Raw genomic sequence first — 16,725 nt, 5'->3', positions numbered from 1 at the left:
GAGGGTGAGGGCCTCGGGGCCGGGCCAGGCCACAGCAGGCAGGAAACAGGTTTTCAGGGCAGAGCTATTTTCCTTCCATCTGCTTTCAGATTTCCAAAGATGATTGGACGCAGTTTCGGGAAGGGAAAAACAGTTCTCAGAAGTGACCAGCGAGTTCTTACCCTTTGAGAGTGAGGGATATACACCGACTCCAAAATTTCCTCTGGCTTAAGGTCTGCACTTGCCAACCCAGCAAGAAAATCTCTGTCTAGAGGAATCTGCCGTGTCCCTTCTGTGGAAGAAAATGACATTTCTGCACGGTCACAACAAGGAATGTGAGATTATTCTGTACTTTAAACGTCAGCAGCAAAGAAGAAAAGGCCACGTTCCTCTGCACCAAGCGATGCTGAGGTCTGAGCATGTGGCCACCCAGGGCTCCCCGTCCCCTCCTCAGGCTGGACATGCTCTTGGAACCTGGGCTCCTCCGCCCCAAGGCCGCCAGGCTAGCACGGTCACCTCTCAGCAGATGCTGGGTGACTAAATCTAAGTCGTCCGATACTAAGATCAAGATAAGGGCGTCACTTCAGCCGAGACGGGGTTCGTCTCCACTGTTATCGGAGTTGGAATCAGTGGATTTGCTTTGTGTTCTTGCTGCTGCTTTTGGCTCCTGCAGCGGATACCTCCACCGTTAGAGCAGAGAGAACAATTCACAAAACCTCCTTTCAGCCCAGTTGTTACCACTTAGTGGTCAGAGCGTGCCCTCTGGCTTTAGAAGGCGGTTGTGTTCTCGTTTCGTTGATGGTTTCCTTTGCTGGGCAGAAGCTTTTTAGTCTGACGTAGAAATGAGTCAGACAGAGAAAGGCAAACCCACATGATTTCACTCGTGTGAAGACAGACAAACACATAGCTAAGGAGAACAGATTGGCGGTTACCAGAGGGGAAGGGTGAGGGGAGGGTGAAAGGGGGAAGAGGGACATACTATGGTGATGGATGAACTGGACGCTCGGTGGTGAGCACGATGCAGTCTATGCAGAAACTGATACATAATAATGGACACCTGAAATTGACACAGTCATAAGCCAATATGACCTCAATAAAATTATTAAAGAGTGAAAGAACAAGCGGTTTGTGGCTCCCCAGGAGGTGCGGTGGGAGATCAAAGCGCAGCCTCGCCATCTGTCGCGGGTTCGTGCCCTGGCACTTGTGCCGATTGGCAGAGGGTGCGGCGGAGAAGGAGGCCCGGGGAGCCCTGCTGGCCGCTGCCGCCTGCCCGCCGCCTGGTCGGCCAGCTCGTCCACCGGCCCCGCGGGGGCTGGGGGCGCTGAGGGTGGAGTGGCTTTGGTAGAGCTGGGAGAACAGAGACCGTCAGCTGTTTTCCAACAGCCCAAGAGAAGAGCCCAACTACTGCCCTTCCTACTAGTGTGGGGCGCCCTGCGTGGAGGCCGGGCCGTCCTTGCTGTCCTGAGGCCCCAGAGTCTAGGCTTTTTCTCTCTGGGTCTTAGGGGGCGAGCTGGGGTCGTCCTGGACCACGGGGCTGGAGGACTCAGCAAAATGGCTGACGGGCCGAGCAGGGGTGAGGCTTTTGCTTTCCTCCTTCCGGGGTGGGCCCCGTGCAAAGCTGAACAGGGGAGAGCGAGTTTGTCCTCTGCCACCAAGTCTCTCCCCGCGCTTCTGAGTTCCCGCCAATGGGGGATGGGAGTGTGTTAGCTAACAAACCCTGCGGGAGGGCTGCGATGCCTGTGATATGATTCCTAGTGGGACACCCCCCACCCCAAGCTCAGGCCAGGCAGCTTGTGCTCGCTCCCGGCACCCCAGAGCCCGGGCTGTGTTAGCCCCAAGGAGTGAAGGACAGACCCGCTGAGTGGGAGGGACAGAGGGAATGGGTGTTTGATGAGTTGGTGTAGGGGGAGCCATGGGAGGGGGAGTGAGAGGCCCTGGGAGGTGGCCTGATGGGGAAGAGGCAAGCACACCGTATGGAAATGACAGACTGGGGCTCCCAGACAGGGAGACAAGTGTGGTGTAGCATGGAGCGGCCCAAGCCGGCATGGAAGTTAATCACTGCCTTCCTCCTGCCCCAGGGGGCCTGGGTGTCTGCAGTGCTCCTCACCAGACTTGTGGTTCCCACACAGTCCCTGGAGGGGGGCCATGAAGAGGAGTGGGGAGCGGTCCTCAGCCCCAGAGCCTTCGCCTCAGCCGCCGTACACCGCCCTGGCTGACACAAGGGCTGAGCTGTGGCCTGGGGGTGTGTGTGTGTGTGTGTGTGTGTGTGTGTGGTGGGTGGTGCCAGAAAGAAGCACTGGCCACCTCCTTGGGTCACTGTGCTTTTCTCCAGGAGCCTGAGCTCCCCATGGTGGTTCGAGAGCCAGAGACCTGGGCTCTCACTTGGAGCAGTTCCTTAAAAAAGACAAAAAATCTCCAGGTGCTGTTCAGAGCCTTCCAAGGCAGCTTACCTTTGGACATCAGATTGAGGGCGGTGTTGCCCACAGCCAGAACTGGATTCAGATCCGAATAGCAGTGCCGGCTCATGATATGTCCCCCTAAGGACTAAGGAGAGAGAGGGATAGACTCGGTCATCTTATCCCTCAAACCCCACGCCCCCAGGCACCTGCTGACGGTCTTCTCTGGTGGTGGAGGTGTCCAGAGGAAGCTTGGTCTCCTTTGCAGAGGGACTCAGACCTTCGGGGAGGACCCCCTCCCACCCGCAGCTTTGAGTGGGGAGAGGAATTGATGGCAAACAACACTGGTGTGGCGTTTGGTAAGTTCCACCTGCTGTCTAACCTCTTCACACATGTTTACCCACTTCATCCTCACAACAGCCCAGTGAGATTGATGCCATCATCCCCGTTTTACAGATGAAGACACTGGGGCACAGAGAAATTATGAAACTTGAGCAAGGTCTCCCAGCTTGGAAGGGGCAGGCCTGGGATTCCAATCCAAGCAGCGAGGCTCAGTGGCAGTTCTGAACCACCTCCTCTCAACCTTGACCACAGTGCAGGTGGCCGTGGTGTTGGGTACAGAGATGCCGTCCTGCCCTGGGTACAGCAGCATCTCAGCCTCATCCCCCATGACCTCTGAAACTGCTGGACCTCACTTGGGCCAGGCTGGGGTTCTGGGCATCCCCACCACCGAGAGAGCTGCCCTCTTCCTCTTCCTGGGGCTCCACTCGGCTCTGGTTGAGCCTGTAGCATCTCAGAACTCGGGAGGGAAATGACTGGCCATTCAACTCGGTACAGTCCTCCCCACATAGTGATGGAATCCACAGTGCCCGCTGGGTAGCTGTGGTCTGGGCTGGAACATGGGTGAGGACGGAGAACCCCCAGTCCTCGATGAACAGCTTGATTTTGAAGTTCTTGTTTCCATGGAGCTGGAGTCCACCTGCCTGGACTCTCACGTGTCGGTCACACTCCTGCCCTATGTGAGTGTGTGAAATAAATCGGTCTGTCCTCAGAGTCTAGAAATATTTGAAGGCCGTTCTCGTGATCCCTCTGACTTTGCCCACCCCGGCCATTCCTCTCTCTGATGTGGTTCCAACCCCTCATTCTCCTGCCACTGTCTCCTTGCCAGGCTCCAGGGTGTCAGCCAGAGTTCTGGACGGGAAAGGGCATTTTGGAATCACTTGAAGAGCTTTTTCAGGGGAAACACGTCCTCCCCAGATTCCTACACCCCAAGGATTTCTAAGGCACCATTTGGGGCATGTAGGAGAGGAAGCAGGTATATTTTGAAAACCTAACGAGGTCTCTTCTGCTTTCTTCCAAAGTCAAAAATAACCAGACCTTAAAGTGTGCCTCCCGGATCTGAGCGTTATTCTCCAGCTGTGCTGAAGAATAGTCCTGATTTTAGGTGCTATACTTCTGTAGTGCAGCCTAAGACTAAATTAGATTCTTCCACAGTCTTATCAAGAAATTAGCAAAACCGTGACATCTTTTTCCCACCTATATGGCTACTTGGCTATTCTCTTGATTTTGACTTAGATTCTTCTTTTAAACATGTCATTAAATAATGTGTGTTAAATATTAAATATTTATTGTGCCAGTCATTTCAGCCTGCTGGGACCCTTTTGCCTACTGATTCTGCCGATCCCCGTTTCAATATTTCAGTGATATTAAGAAATCGGCGCGGTGTGCCTAAGGCTTGGCCCAGAGGACGTACTGCCATATTCCGGATCTGCTGGCCTGCCAGCCTCTTCAGGTGCTTCAGGAGGGCTCGGTACGTCTGAGTTTTCTCCTCTGGGAGCTCGGAAACCCTCCCAGCCAAGATGTCCTTCACCTGGGCCAGACTGCAGCCAGCACCTATCGTCAGCCCTGGAAAGCAAATGGTTTTCATAGGTGACATGGGAGGAGCAGCTGAATTGTAGCCCTGGTGCCAGGGCTTTATGTTTGGCTAGTGCAATGGCTCTGCACACTGACTGCACAGAGAATCACCAGGAACTCAAAACCGGCACAGATGCCCCGCTCCCAGATCAGTCAAATGGGAATCTCTGTGCACGGGGCTTTTTCAAAGGCTCCCGGGTAGCTCTCCAGTGCAGCCAGTGTTAGAAACCCCTGGGCTGGCCTGCACCCTTCTTTGGAAAAGGCAAGGAAATAGAGGGTAGAGAGAAGGAATGACAGTCACGACTAGCAGGTGGCAGACCCTATGAGAACTTTCCATGACCCCCTCCTGATCGACCACAGTGAAGCTCTGCAAAGCTGTTTTGTGATTAAGGGGGATACATCTGATGGCATTATAATAACACCAAAGGTCTTCCAGCTCCCGAGGTCATTGTCTCAAGTCAATAATGCTGTGACTGCCCATGTGCACTTCTACAGGTGGCCTTGATGCTCAGAATCGTCAACAACCCAGTTGCTGAGGCGCACCGGCCAACCAGAATGAAGATGGCTGGGTGGGGAGCTGCCCCAGGTATTGTGTGAGTTGTTGTTGGGCATGGGGACATTGGGGGTCCCCAGGGAGGAGCCAGGGAAGCAGGAGCTGTGGCAGAGCATCTGGGAGGACTGGGGCAATGCTATCTTCTACCTGGCGAGGAGGTCATTCAAAGTTCTAACCCCCGTTGCAGCCACACCTCTGAGTATCGGTAGGATATTAGCACGGGGGTTTCTCCATGGTAGGGATGTAAGGGTTCAGATCCATCTTTGAAAGTGGAATCACCCAAGCCATCGGGAGATGACTTAGTCAGCCTTTTAAAGTTAATCCTTCCTGTTCCCCAGGGTTTGCAGAATGAATCACTGACCCGTAGAGTTAGATTTGATATCAGTTCCAGGGTGGGGTCTAACTACAGTGAGTCTGTTTTTATCAGGTTGCAGGCTGGGCTTGATTTTTCTCTTGTGGATTAATCTTTGAGAATATTCCTCCCTCCCACATAGCTTTGTTTTATCAATATTAAAAATGTACTTGGCACAGTATTTCCCCCACCCCTGCCAACACGCCCGAGTAACCGCCACACCCCGCTGCTTCAGTCATCTCGGCCAACCTAACAGAGCAGGGAAGCCGCGGCTGCTGCTCCCTGTCCTTACTCGAACCAAATCTAAGCTGCCCCTCCTCCCGGGGACTTCCCGACCTGCAGTCCTCACGCTGTCTCCCTCCCGGCGTCTCATAAGAGGCACTCCGTGACGCGGGATCCTGTGCCAGGCCCGTCAGCGATGGGCTGTTGCTTCCTCTCGCGTGGGCTCACTGGAGCGTGGTCTTTAACTTCTGCAGATGTCCTGGCCTGGTGTTTGCTCACAAGGGCGCTGGGAAGACCAGGCTTGCTTCTTGTCCTACAATTCCTCCTAGCCTAGACCCAGAGCCTTAGTGGTAGGCAAGAAATCAGAAGCAGAAAGACTTATTATTATTATCTTTTTAAGGTCAGACTGTCTCTTCTCTGAACAGAGTGGAAAGGGGCAGGTCAGCCCAGGGAGGGGAATGTGCCAGCTGTCCACTCTGCCGCCTGCGTCCTCAAGAGTACAGACTTCAGCCTCAGGCTGAGGCCGGACAGTCACTCGGGGGCTTTTGTTCGGCTCTTTCTGAGCCTCACATTACCCCGCACTTCGTGCTGGGCAAGACACCGCGGTATGGAGACCACGCTATTTTCTGTGCTTGTTCATGTTATTCCATCCTTGGGCACAGACCGAGCTTGAGTTCCAAAGGAGTTGAGCTTTCACTTTGATTCTCAGAACGTGGGTTCTGTTTAACTCACGCTTCTCAGAGTTCGTGGGTCCCTGGGAAAAGGTGCAGCGAGGTTCTGGAGCGCTACCTACACTGAAGATTATGAGAAAGAAACGTGCGCTCAGCCAAACGTGTAGGTGAGACGGGTTAGTTTGCAAAATTTAAACAAACGTAAGCCGTCACAGAAATTTATTTCCCAGGGGGTGCTGGCTGGGGGGAGAGGGCCCATCTGGCTCCAAGTTTCCCCTTCCTTACCAGTGTCCTTTGCTCTTTTGGCCTTAGGAAAAGTTGGAGAATGCTGGGAAACTTCCCTGGGGGCCACTAGAGGCTGCTCACACTTTAAGTTTTTTGCTGACAAAGATTTGCCCCGAGCTAACATCTGTTGCTAATCTTCCTCTTTTTCTTTTGCTTGAGGAAGATTTGCCCTGAGCTAACATCTGTGCCAATCTTCCTCTCATTTTTGCTTGAGGAAGATTTGCCCTGAGCTAACATCTGTTGCTAATCTTCCTCTTTGTTTTGCTTAAGGAAGATGTGCCCTGAGCTAACATCTGTGCCAATCTTCCTCTATTTTATACATGGGATGCCACCACAGCATGGCTGACGAGTGGTGTAGGTCTATACTCGGGATCCAAACCCACAAACCTGGGCTGCTGAAGTGGAGTGCACAGAATTTAATTCCCTCACACTGTAATTTTAAGAGGCCCCAGGAAGGTGCATTGTTTCCTCAGATTTCAGAAGTTGTCTCTACTTTGCCTCCAGAGTCCAAACAGTCCATTCAAACAGCCAGTTGGACAGGTATGGGGCAGGCCGGGGCTCAGAGCATGGCAGTAACGGAAAGAGTTCTGAACAGAAGTGGGAGATGTGGGGTTTGCCGACCTGAGCGCCAGCCGTTTGGGGACCTTGGGCAAGTCCACTTTCCTTTAGCGTCTCAGCTTCCTGGTTTGTAAAAAGGAAGGATTGGGGCCACGCTGAGGGTTTTGAATTGTGCCCTGAAGGGCCCTCTCAGGGGCAGATGTGGGGGCTCAGTGACAGGGGGATGGAGGAAAGTCTCCCCTCTCCTTCCAACAGAGCAGCTTTTTTCACTGACTTCTTTTATTTGAGATTTGCTTGAGGACAGGCTTGTGGTGCCAAAGAGACGTCTGGAGACCACGGGCGAGACCGTGCCTGGGCTGGAGAAGAGGAAAGGGCTTCCTGTCCTAACCTGCTGCTTGAACTGCTTGTCCACGCGCCCAGTCACCCGCTCGCTGTCCCCTCTCCCTCTGCCATCGCTAAGATTTCAGTCAATCTGAGCACATTCCCTCACTGTCGGAGCGGCGTTCAGAAGTGCTACCTGAATCGTCCCGAGGCTGATGCTGTGAGGCCGGGTGCTGGGCAAAACCAGGAGGGCCCCTGCCCTCCAGATAGGAGCCGGGAGCGGGGAGGGGCTGGCTTGCTGTCTGCAGCACTGACTGAGTTTGGCTGATGGTGGTCAGCGGCCAGGAAGGTCGGACTCCTGGATGGCAGTGATATGGCCCAGGCGGGTCCGCTGTCCTGTCCCTCACTGACCCCCACAAACGCTTGGTAGCCTCCCGGTCAGTCTGGATTGAATCCTTCAGTTCGGTCAACCTCCGTGTTGGTTAAGTTGAGGAAGTCATTGTTTCCACTGCGTCCCAAATTCGCGTTCCTCACCCAGGTGTTCACTCGGATTTCCTGTCACGTCATTTGTCGGTCGTTGACTGAGCATCAGGTGCACAGACAGTCCTTACGTGCTGGGAGCTCTGGGGATGAGGAAAGCGCCATAATGTGGTTCCTTTTGTCAAAAGCTTTGCTGTGCTTCTCGAAGAAAGAGTCTTGCACGTTTCCTTCCTACTTCGTGAGTGCCGCCTTGCTGATGTGGTATCTGCACAGAGTGGGCCCTTAACGGATGTTGCAAATGACTGGGGGATGCTTGCCCGGGTAGGTCTTTGTCCCATTTTGCCCCTTGTCACTGTCCCTAAGAGACAAGTAGCATTCAAGTGCCAGATAATACTTCTACTGTCCCCCTGCAGACATCCTCCCTCCCTGGAATTGACCGCTTAACCGATTGCTAGCACCAGTTCTCTGGCGCTGTCTTCCCGTCAAAGTGACACTGCAAATTCGCTGTCTCTAGGTCACCATGGCATTTTATAGGCAAGAATCCTGCAGGTGACCGCAAGGTCTTGAGTGATATCATCTGAATACCTCATCTTCTGGGCAAAGTTTTCGATAGTAAAGGTTCATGGTGGGGATGCAGCATCACATCGGAAAAACGATGAAGAGGGGAAACAGGCCAGACAAGACAAAGGTACGAGATGGACAAAGGTCCGCGCTATTTGGCAAGTGTAAGTTCAGTGCAGGGACCACTGATATCTTACTGAGAACACCAGGAACTCACCCTCGCTTGTTGTGGACACCATACTCAGCTCAGAAATCCTAGCAGGAGAGAGGAGAACTGGGTGAAAATGTCCTTGAGATTTCTTTGCAGGTCCTGGAAAGTAAATATATATTTTAGAGACAGTTAGGAAAGGCAAAATGCCTTTTATTGGCATTGAAATTTTCTCATAAAAAATATTCAGATACTAATTTTAAAAATTGACAATAAATGTGAATAGATGTGAAAGCAGTGGCCATACACCCTGCCAAGTGAATTTGCAGAGCATGCTCTCCCAGGACATGTATTTATACACTCACTACAAGTGTATGCAAATAGGAAGTAAAATGGATGAGAGATTCCTGAAAAAACATGTCCTTCGAAGTAGAATGGACAGGCAGATCATGCCGTAGTCACGCAGTGGAATCCAGCACAGCTGCAGGCGACAATATGGGCGAATCTTTGGTCAAGAATGTTGAATGAACAAAGCAAATTGTGGAAGAGTAATATCATGTCAGTCTATTTATGTGAGTTCAAAAATACACAAAACTAATTGACAAATTGGTTAGGGGTACAAATGTATATGGCAAAATTGTAAAAATATGGAAGAGACTGACCACCATGTTCAGCTAACGAGAGCCTCTGAGAGGAAGGGAAGGGAAGGGGATGTGGTTTGGGACGGACCATGGGCCTTCAAAGTTCTTGGCGAAGTTCTCATTCTTTTTTTTTTTTTTGAGGAAGATTAGCCCTGAGCTAACATCTGTGCCCATCTTCCTCTACTTTATATGTGGGATGCCTACCACAGCATGGTGTGCCAAGCAGTGCCATGTCCACACCCAGGATCCGAACCAGCGAACCCCAGGCCACCAAAGCGGGATGTGCAAACATAACCGCTGCGCCACCAGGCCAGCCCCAAAGTTCTTGTTCTTAAACTGGGTGGGAGTGATAACTGGGTGTGCACTGTTAATATATCCACATGTATTATATAAAATTCTATTATATCTACTCAGTATTTAACAAACACAAAATAAAAAGGGACAAGATAAATTATTTAAAAACCTCTAATACTTTTTCCCCACACCTCAAGGGGTCACCCTGCACACTGCCAGGGCATATGGACATCCAACTTTGGAGGCCAATTTTATTATATTATAACATAATAATGTTGTATCACAATTCTATATTGTTACTATAACACATACAACTTATCATTATATATAATCATAATTGTATATCATATATAATGTAATAGTCTACTTTTATAATGTATTGTTATAGTCTTTTTGTTGCAAAGATGAGGTTTTTGTCCTTAAACAATAACTTTTGTAGACTGAGAGCAGAGGAGGATGGGAGGTCCAGCTCGGCGTTGGTGTGGCCTGAGAACTGTTGTCGTCACTCACCCAGTGAGGTGTTGCCCAGGATGAGAGGGGCGTCGGGGTGTTTCACTTTCAGCTCCAGGAGATCCTTGAGGGTCCCGGGGGAGATCCAGGTAACCCTCTCTCCATGAAAGGTCAGCGTTCGCTTTTCTGGGTTCTCCGCCATTCTCTAAGGGCAAATGACAAGTGTGTGTGTCCGTGTGCACACCTGTCTTCCTGGGCTATTAAGAGCCCAGGTGAAGGTATGTTCCTCTAGAGAAAGTTCAGGGCTCCTGGGGTCCACTTGACCTAACAGATACTCACTACACCCATTGGCTATGCCGGGATCCCATAATTAGATGTTTACTCCGTTATCTTAAGACTGGTTAACGTGTAGCTCTTTGGAGACAAATGACAATATAAGCTGGCACCTGTCATTGACCCTTCAGTATGGAATAATTTAACATAATTTAGTATCATGGCTTTAAAAATCATAATTAGAAGCCAGCCTGGTGGCATAGTGCTTAAGTTCGCACACTCTGCTTTGGCGGCCCAGAGTTTGCAGGTTCGGATCCCAGGCGTGGACCTAGCCCTACTCATCAGGTCGTGCTGTGGTGGCATCCCACATAAAACAGAGGAAGATTGGCACAGATGTTAGCTCAGGGCCAATCTTCCTCACACATAATTCATAATTATATTAATGGTTCTAAATTAATATCTTCAGCCTGGACTTTTCCTCTGAAATCGGAATTCATATAGCTGAATGAGGACTCAACGTCTCCTCTTAGCTGTGTAATAGGCATCTCAAATTTAACATGTCCCAAGCTGAGCTCCTCATATCCCATCCTCTTCCAAGCCCCGGAAAAGGACCCCCAGAAGGAAAAACGCCCTCCTCCTCTGGGGTCTTCCTGGACCTGGGATCCCTGCTTCTTCCCTTGCCCCTCCCAAGGCTGTTCCCATCCCAGCAGCCAGAACACCCCAGATCCCACTGCAACGTTAATAGGAGCATATTCCTCCTCTGCCCAGCCTCCCTGAGAGCTGTCATCTCACGCGGAGTGAAAGCCCTAAGTCCAGCAGGGTCCCCGCCCCCCGCGGCTTTCTGACCTCTAGGACCTCCGGCTCTCCCACCCTTCGCACCTCTGCCCTTGCTGGGCCCACTGCCTGGATTGCTCTTCCTCCACGGATCTCTGTGGCCAGCCCCTCACCTCCTTCAGGACTTTCCTCAAATGTTACCTTCTCAGAGAAGTCTTCTCTGGCTGGAATATTTCAAGTTGCAACTCCCAGCATCCTATCTCCCGTCTCTGTTTTATTTTTTCTCCTTCTCACTTGCTAACACACTGTATATCTCTTGTCTATCATCTTGCTTATCGTCTGTCTCTCCCAGCAGGTTACAAACTCCTCGAGGGCAGGTCTTTTTGTTAGTTTTGTTCCCTGCTGCACATTCAGTACCTAGAACAGTGCCTGGCACATTGCTGAATGAATAAATATTTGTTGAATGAATAAACGAACACATCTGAACCCCTTCAGAAGTAGGTATTTTACAGAATGGGCTCCCTGGATGCCCCAGAGGAAAGACAGAGATGCCGACAGAGGGAAGAGTGAGGGATGGGGGGCCTGGAAGTGCTGCTTGGGGTCAACGTACTGGAGCGGCTGGAAAGACCAACGCAGAAGCTGAGCAAGGCTGCCTTGCTGGGGACAGTCAGCAGGGACGCAGTGTAGAGGACAGTGACGGGAGGAACGATGATATCGTTTGACAAATAGCCTGAGCTGAGGCCCGCGCGTGCGGCCTGAGCCAGGCCGGGAAGCCGGGCAGGGACGGGCATCTGGAGCTGATCGAACATGTCCACAGTTCGACAATTTCACAGGAAGGAGAGGGTTGTTTTAGAAAACTGGGTTAACAACCAGTGACATTCAAACAGGCACATAAAACACCCGACTCATCTTACCAAGAGTTCTGGGGGAAATATGAGCTCCTGGGTAGGGTCCAAGGGCTGGAACTCGTCTTTCGCAAACAACTCTGTGCAAATCTTTGTAAAGGCAGAAGAAGATGGGTGTGTCAGCCCAGTTCGACTGGAAACGGCGTCGCAATTCTTTAATTAGGCAAAATGAACACAGTACTAACCCTCCTACTCTCCTTGTGCAGGGAAACAATTCAAACCAAATTGTTCTAAATAGGATTTTTTTGTTAGAGAAATATGGATTTGCTGCTAATATGACACTAAAAAAAAGGATATTCTGTGAAATATTTCAAACATTATCTTGTGAAACACCAAGACAGTTTATGAAAAACTACCAGAGGTCAAACAAGCTTGGGAAATCCTCTCCACTGTACCCCAGCTACCATCCTCTCATCTGTCAAGTCAGGATTCAAAATGCTAAAAGCTCTGATAAGTCCTGTAGTTTAGGTAAAAATGACTCTAAACATACATGCTCATGTGTAAACACACATGTGCCCCACTAATTGAACAACAGTAGTTAGCATTTATTAAGGATAAGTGGAGTGTGAGGTGAGCTTACCTTCCAAATGCCTTTATGTGCATTAATAATGTATTTAATCCTCATAACAATTGTACAAAGAAAGTAAATTATCATCTCCATTTACAGACTGGGAGACTCAAGCGCCATGAGAAGTTACCCCGGCTGCTCCTGCCTGAATCACAGCTGTTTTAGCTTTCATCCCTGCAGAGATCCGTTGGGAGAGAACTGTGGGATGCAGGACCAGGCCTGTGACAGGGAGCAGAGCCTGGTGGCTGTCGGGGCAGACAGATCGGTTCATTCTCAGCTCTGCCCTGTCTCTGCCCTTTCCTGGGGGAAGGACTCAAGCTTTCTGGAGGTTAACAGGAAATAATGCCCATTTTGAAGGGTAATTGTGACAATTAGGTGAAATGGCCTGACATTTGCCCACCCCCTCTGTCTATTGTCCCAGGTTCCAGAAGGAAAACTTGCAATTGTTCCTGTAAAGGTTCTCAGCAGGACCCCAGATTGAGCATCACAGGCCAACACCCGAATGATTAAATTCTGTGTTAGCTGGAATTAGAAGTGTAGGTGGTACCTGCAAACAATAATGTGGTGTTTCTCTAAAACCTAGAAATGAGATTCTGTCTGAGAATTAAAATGTGAAACAAACATAATGAGTCAGAGAGGAAGAATTAAAAGTTCCCCTGAACAGGTGGTGGGCCCAGACTTAGCAGTTACCCAGTGCAAGGTGTTGACACAGCTGAAAGAGAAAGGGGAGTCTGGGGGCAGACACCTGCCAGCCAGCAGGTCCTCCCTGGTCAGGGAGTGGAGGCTTCTGTGATGCGACCCTCAAGATGACCCGGCTGCTCTGCATCCACACTCACCATCAACCTTCTCATTCTATTGTGGCCTCCATGTGTGGTTTCTTATGGGGAAAGGACATGAGGCTCAGGGATAGTAAGATCCACTTTATAATTGTGTTTCTCTTTATAAATGAATATCAGGGCACATTCCAGTTTAAATATCATGTTCTTCTGGGTTTGGTTAAAGTAATTCAGGTGGTCCCCAGAGCACAGTCATTGCCGTGGTGAATTCCTGAGGCCGCAAAACCCAGAAGCAGACTTAGCACGTGTTCACCCCTCTAAGGTGCTCATCCTCTGTGGAATGGCCGGGGTGGGGGTCGGCGGGGCACGGCCCACTTTCCTTGGCAACACCCTTCTGTTCTGTTGCACGCCATCTTCAAACCAAAATAAGGTGACAGTGGGAGGCTGAGAACAGAACGAGGTAGGCCTGAGGGAGAGAGCCAGATCCAGGAGGGAGACGCTGGCTGTTGCCTCGGAGGCCAGCCCTGTTCCCTCGGATCTCCTGGTCCACAGGGAGCCGACTCTGTTCTGTCCTGTCTTCCCGCTTCTCTAAGTAATTCCTTTAAGAACTTGGCAGTGGGTCTTTTTTGGAAACAAGCCCCTCTGAGAGAGCAAAGCCAGGCACTGCGATGTTTCAGGCTGGACTCCCAGCGGTGGGGCCGTGAACTCGCCACGTGCTTTGGGCTGGCTCTCAGCCTTCCTGAGGCTGCAGTGCCCTCTCTCTACGATGGAGACACAGTGACAGGGTGGGGCCAGGCACAGGAACCCGTTTCCTCCGAGCACGGGACTCGTCCTAGCTGGGGAGGTCTTTTGTCTCCTGCCTGAGCGGATTTTGTTCTGTTGTTCGGCCTGGGCTTCAGCGGGGCTGTACCTCGCCCCTTTCCCAGCTCCCGTGGGAAGTGCTGGTTCCTGCAGGCAGCCTGGACCCTGTCAGCAAAGCAGAGAAGGGGCCCCCAAACCCAGCAGCACAGTGTGGGCGCCGGGTGGCTCGGAGCCACACGCTCAGGGAGAGGACAGAACCCAGGACTCACGTCACTTTCCCTGCCAAGCGAGGAAGCGGCATTTTCTCCCTGGTCCAAGCAGCATTTTCCTCTTCCTTTCTGCTGACAGCCACTTGACTCCTAGGGAGGGGAAATGTTTTGAGATGAAACACTTTTAAATAGGTGGCTGGGTGTGTGCTTGAAAGGTTGGCAACTTAAAAGAGGCTCCAGACGGTTTTAGTCACTTTTGCTGGTTTCTGTTGGAACAGAGATAATCAGAGGTCTTTCTTCTTTTGCTTTATTTTTTCAAAAACAAAATTATACATATAGAATATATAAAATGATATAAAATATATACAAAAATATAAAGTATAATATAACATATAATTTAAGACAATAGCATAGAATGTAGAGAAGCATAAAAGACAAACTGTCATGACCCTGGGCCACTGATAATATTTGGACATAATATATATTTGTACTATGCTTATAGTGCAATATAGTTTTATTTTGCCTTTTTGTCTATTTGCTTTTGTTTTGTTCATTTATCTGCCTATTTTTAATTTATATTGTGAGTCTTTTTCCACATCATTAAAATCTCTTTAAAATATAACTTTGCTGATTGCATAAAGTCCATCTTCCGGTTATTTCAGAACATATTTGTAAAACTTGCTATTGACATATTGTTAGGTTTTCCCCTACACTTTATAACTATAAATAACATTATAATGAACATTTCCGTTCACTATGTGTACGGTTTTGTGGACCTCGCCGAAGTTTTTCTTAGGTGAATTCCTAGCGGTAGAATTAACTGAGAAGATACTTCTTAGGGGAATGACAGTTTATCCATTCTCTAGCATATGTGACATCCACAACACTGAATGCTATCAGTCATATAAGGACCTTAAAAAAAGAAAGAGAAAAAGAAAAGAAAAAGGAAAATTGAGAGAAAAAAAAGAAAATCCCCGACCTTTGGGATCTGCTCGCGGTTGACGGGGACTGACCGGACAATCAGGATTTTAAAGCAGGCGTCAGTTGCCAGCTTTTTCATTTCTCGATTCCCCCACACTTACCTCTTGTATCTTGTTCCTCAAGTTATTTCGCCTAATAAAATACTTTCTTCCAGACACCCCACTTCTCTGTCTCTGCCCAGATCTTAATTCTGCCCGAGAAGCAAAACCGGCTGGGCCCAGCAAGCAGCGCTTGCTCCCTTCCTGGAAGGTCTGAGAGCTTCCAGGATGGGCCCTGAGTCAGTGACAACAGAAAAGAGCAAGTCTTCTCTGGGCCTGGTGGATATGAGCCTTGGGGGTTCCCACCGGGCTAGCTCCTTGACCAGTAAGGAACTGGGGACTGCTGGCTGGAAGCTGGGTCTCCCACCACACTTTTGCCTTTATCCCCAGAGTCTGTGCCTAGAAAGCTGGTGACATCCACATTCCAGATGGAGAGAGGATTCCTTTGACTTCCTTTATTTATATTTCACAAGTGCTTTTCCATTTACGCCAGCAATTTCATGGGTTTATCAGCTGAATGTTTTGTTTCTCAGCTCGGTACCTTTGGCTCCCCCGTGTGGCATTTGGCTCCCCCGTGTGGCAGCGGGAGTCTGGGACACGCCTGCACCGGCCTGGCTCTGGGGAGCAGGACACTCCTGCTGGTCCATTTCCAGGTCTACCTCCACTATTTGTGGAGCTGGGGCAAGAGTACAGATGGAGCCCCTCTGCTGCCCTTCTCTTCCCCCCCAGCTCTCTTTTGGGCTGAGAGGGGTCTCAAACACCATGTGAGCACCCCAGCCTGCATGTCTCAGCTCTTCCGTTGCCTCCAAAACAGCCAGTTGTTGTGCACCCTTTGACCTAGGGGTGGACATACTGGCTGTTACGATCCGCCCTAGGAAGATGGGCTCGGGAAGACCATACCTGGAGCGCTGTCTAGAAAAGAGATGAGGGCTCCAGGTGAACAAGTCACCTTGGCCCCATGGCCTTCTGAGAAAGGCTGGAGGAGGCCTTGTGAGGGGCCCTCTGAAGTGTGGGGCTCCCCGTGCTTGGGTCTGAGGGTGGTACTGCCCACATCCGTCCCGCCCTCAGATGAGCATGTGTGGTCTCCTGTGAAGGACTCTTCATGGCGTCAACAGCATCCTCAGCAACAGTAGGAACTGTTGAGTTCTTATTAAGCGCCAAGCAAGACTTTGCTACATGCTTTGCCCATGATTTCTCGTTTGCTCTTCACAGCAGCCCAGTGAGGTCTCCCCTCCTGTAGAGGAAACTCCCTGTGCTCTTATATCTGGGGTGAATTTTGGATTCCACTCTGCGTGTTCTTCCTTTGTATCAGCTCACACTTTCCCAACTGGTCTGGATTCTTGGAACAAACCTTGCTTCCCCAAAGCAAACTCTACCCTTTACTGTCTCCTTGGGTTTGCTGGAGCCCTAGTACCTGTCCTGTCCTGAAGCCTCGCTCAGTGAGTCATGGAAGACATCTGGGTGGCTGGTTAGATCCCCTGACTTCCCTGTGTGGTGGGACATCAGGGGTGGTGCCAGGTTCACCCCCTTCTCAATGAACAGCTCAAACTCCCGTGAGTCAGTTGGAGCTAACTC

General features: G+C 50.4%; 1 protein-coding gene across 13 annotated transcripts in view; it reads right to left on the bottom strand.

Annotated features, from left to right (window-relative positions):
* Window positions 1–16,725, bottom strand: part of LOC100146423 (aldehyde oxidase-like) — a 73,907-nt gene that overhangs the window by 48,003 nt on the left and 9,179 nt on the right. For all 13 annotated transcript variants that reach the window (XR_011428141.1, XR_011428137.1, XR_011428139.1 and 10 more), the window contains 7 exon segments: window positions 14,192–14,281; window positions 11,787–11,867; window positions 9,886–10,030; window positions 8,510–8,602; window positions 4,129–4,280; window positions 2,430–2,523; window positions 162–271 (listed from right to left, as the gene is read on the bottom strand). Coding sequence is in view for 8 of the 13 variants with exons in the window: in XM_070240628.1 (XP_070096729.1) it covers window positions 162–271; window positions 2,430–2,523; window positions 4,129–4,280; window positions 8,510–8,602; window positions 9,886–10,030; window positions 11,787–11,867; window positions 14,192–14,281 (765 nt within the window). In the remaining 5 variants the exon portion in view is untranslated.

This window comes from Equus caballus, chromosome 18, assembly GCF_041296265.1.
Source record: "Equus caballus isolate H_3958 breed thoroughbred chromosome 18, TB-T2T, whole genome shotgun sequence".
NCBI classification, from domain to species: Eukaryota; Metazoa; Chordata; class Mammalia; order Perissodactyla; family Equidae; genus Equus; species Equus caballus.
The sequence above is the reverse complement of the archived record's forward strand: the minus strand, read 5'-3'. Positions and strand labels throughout refer to the sequence as shown.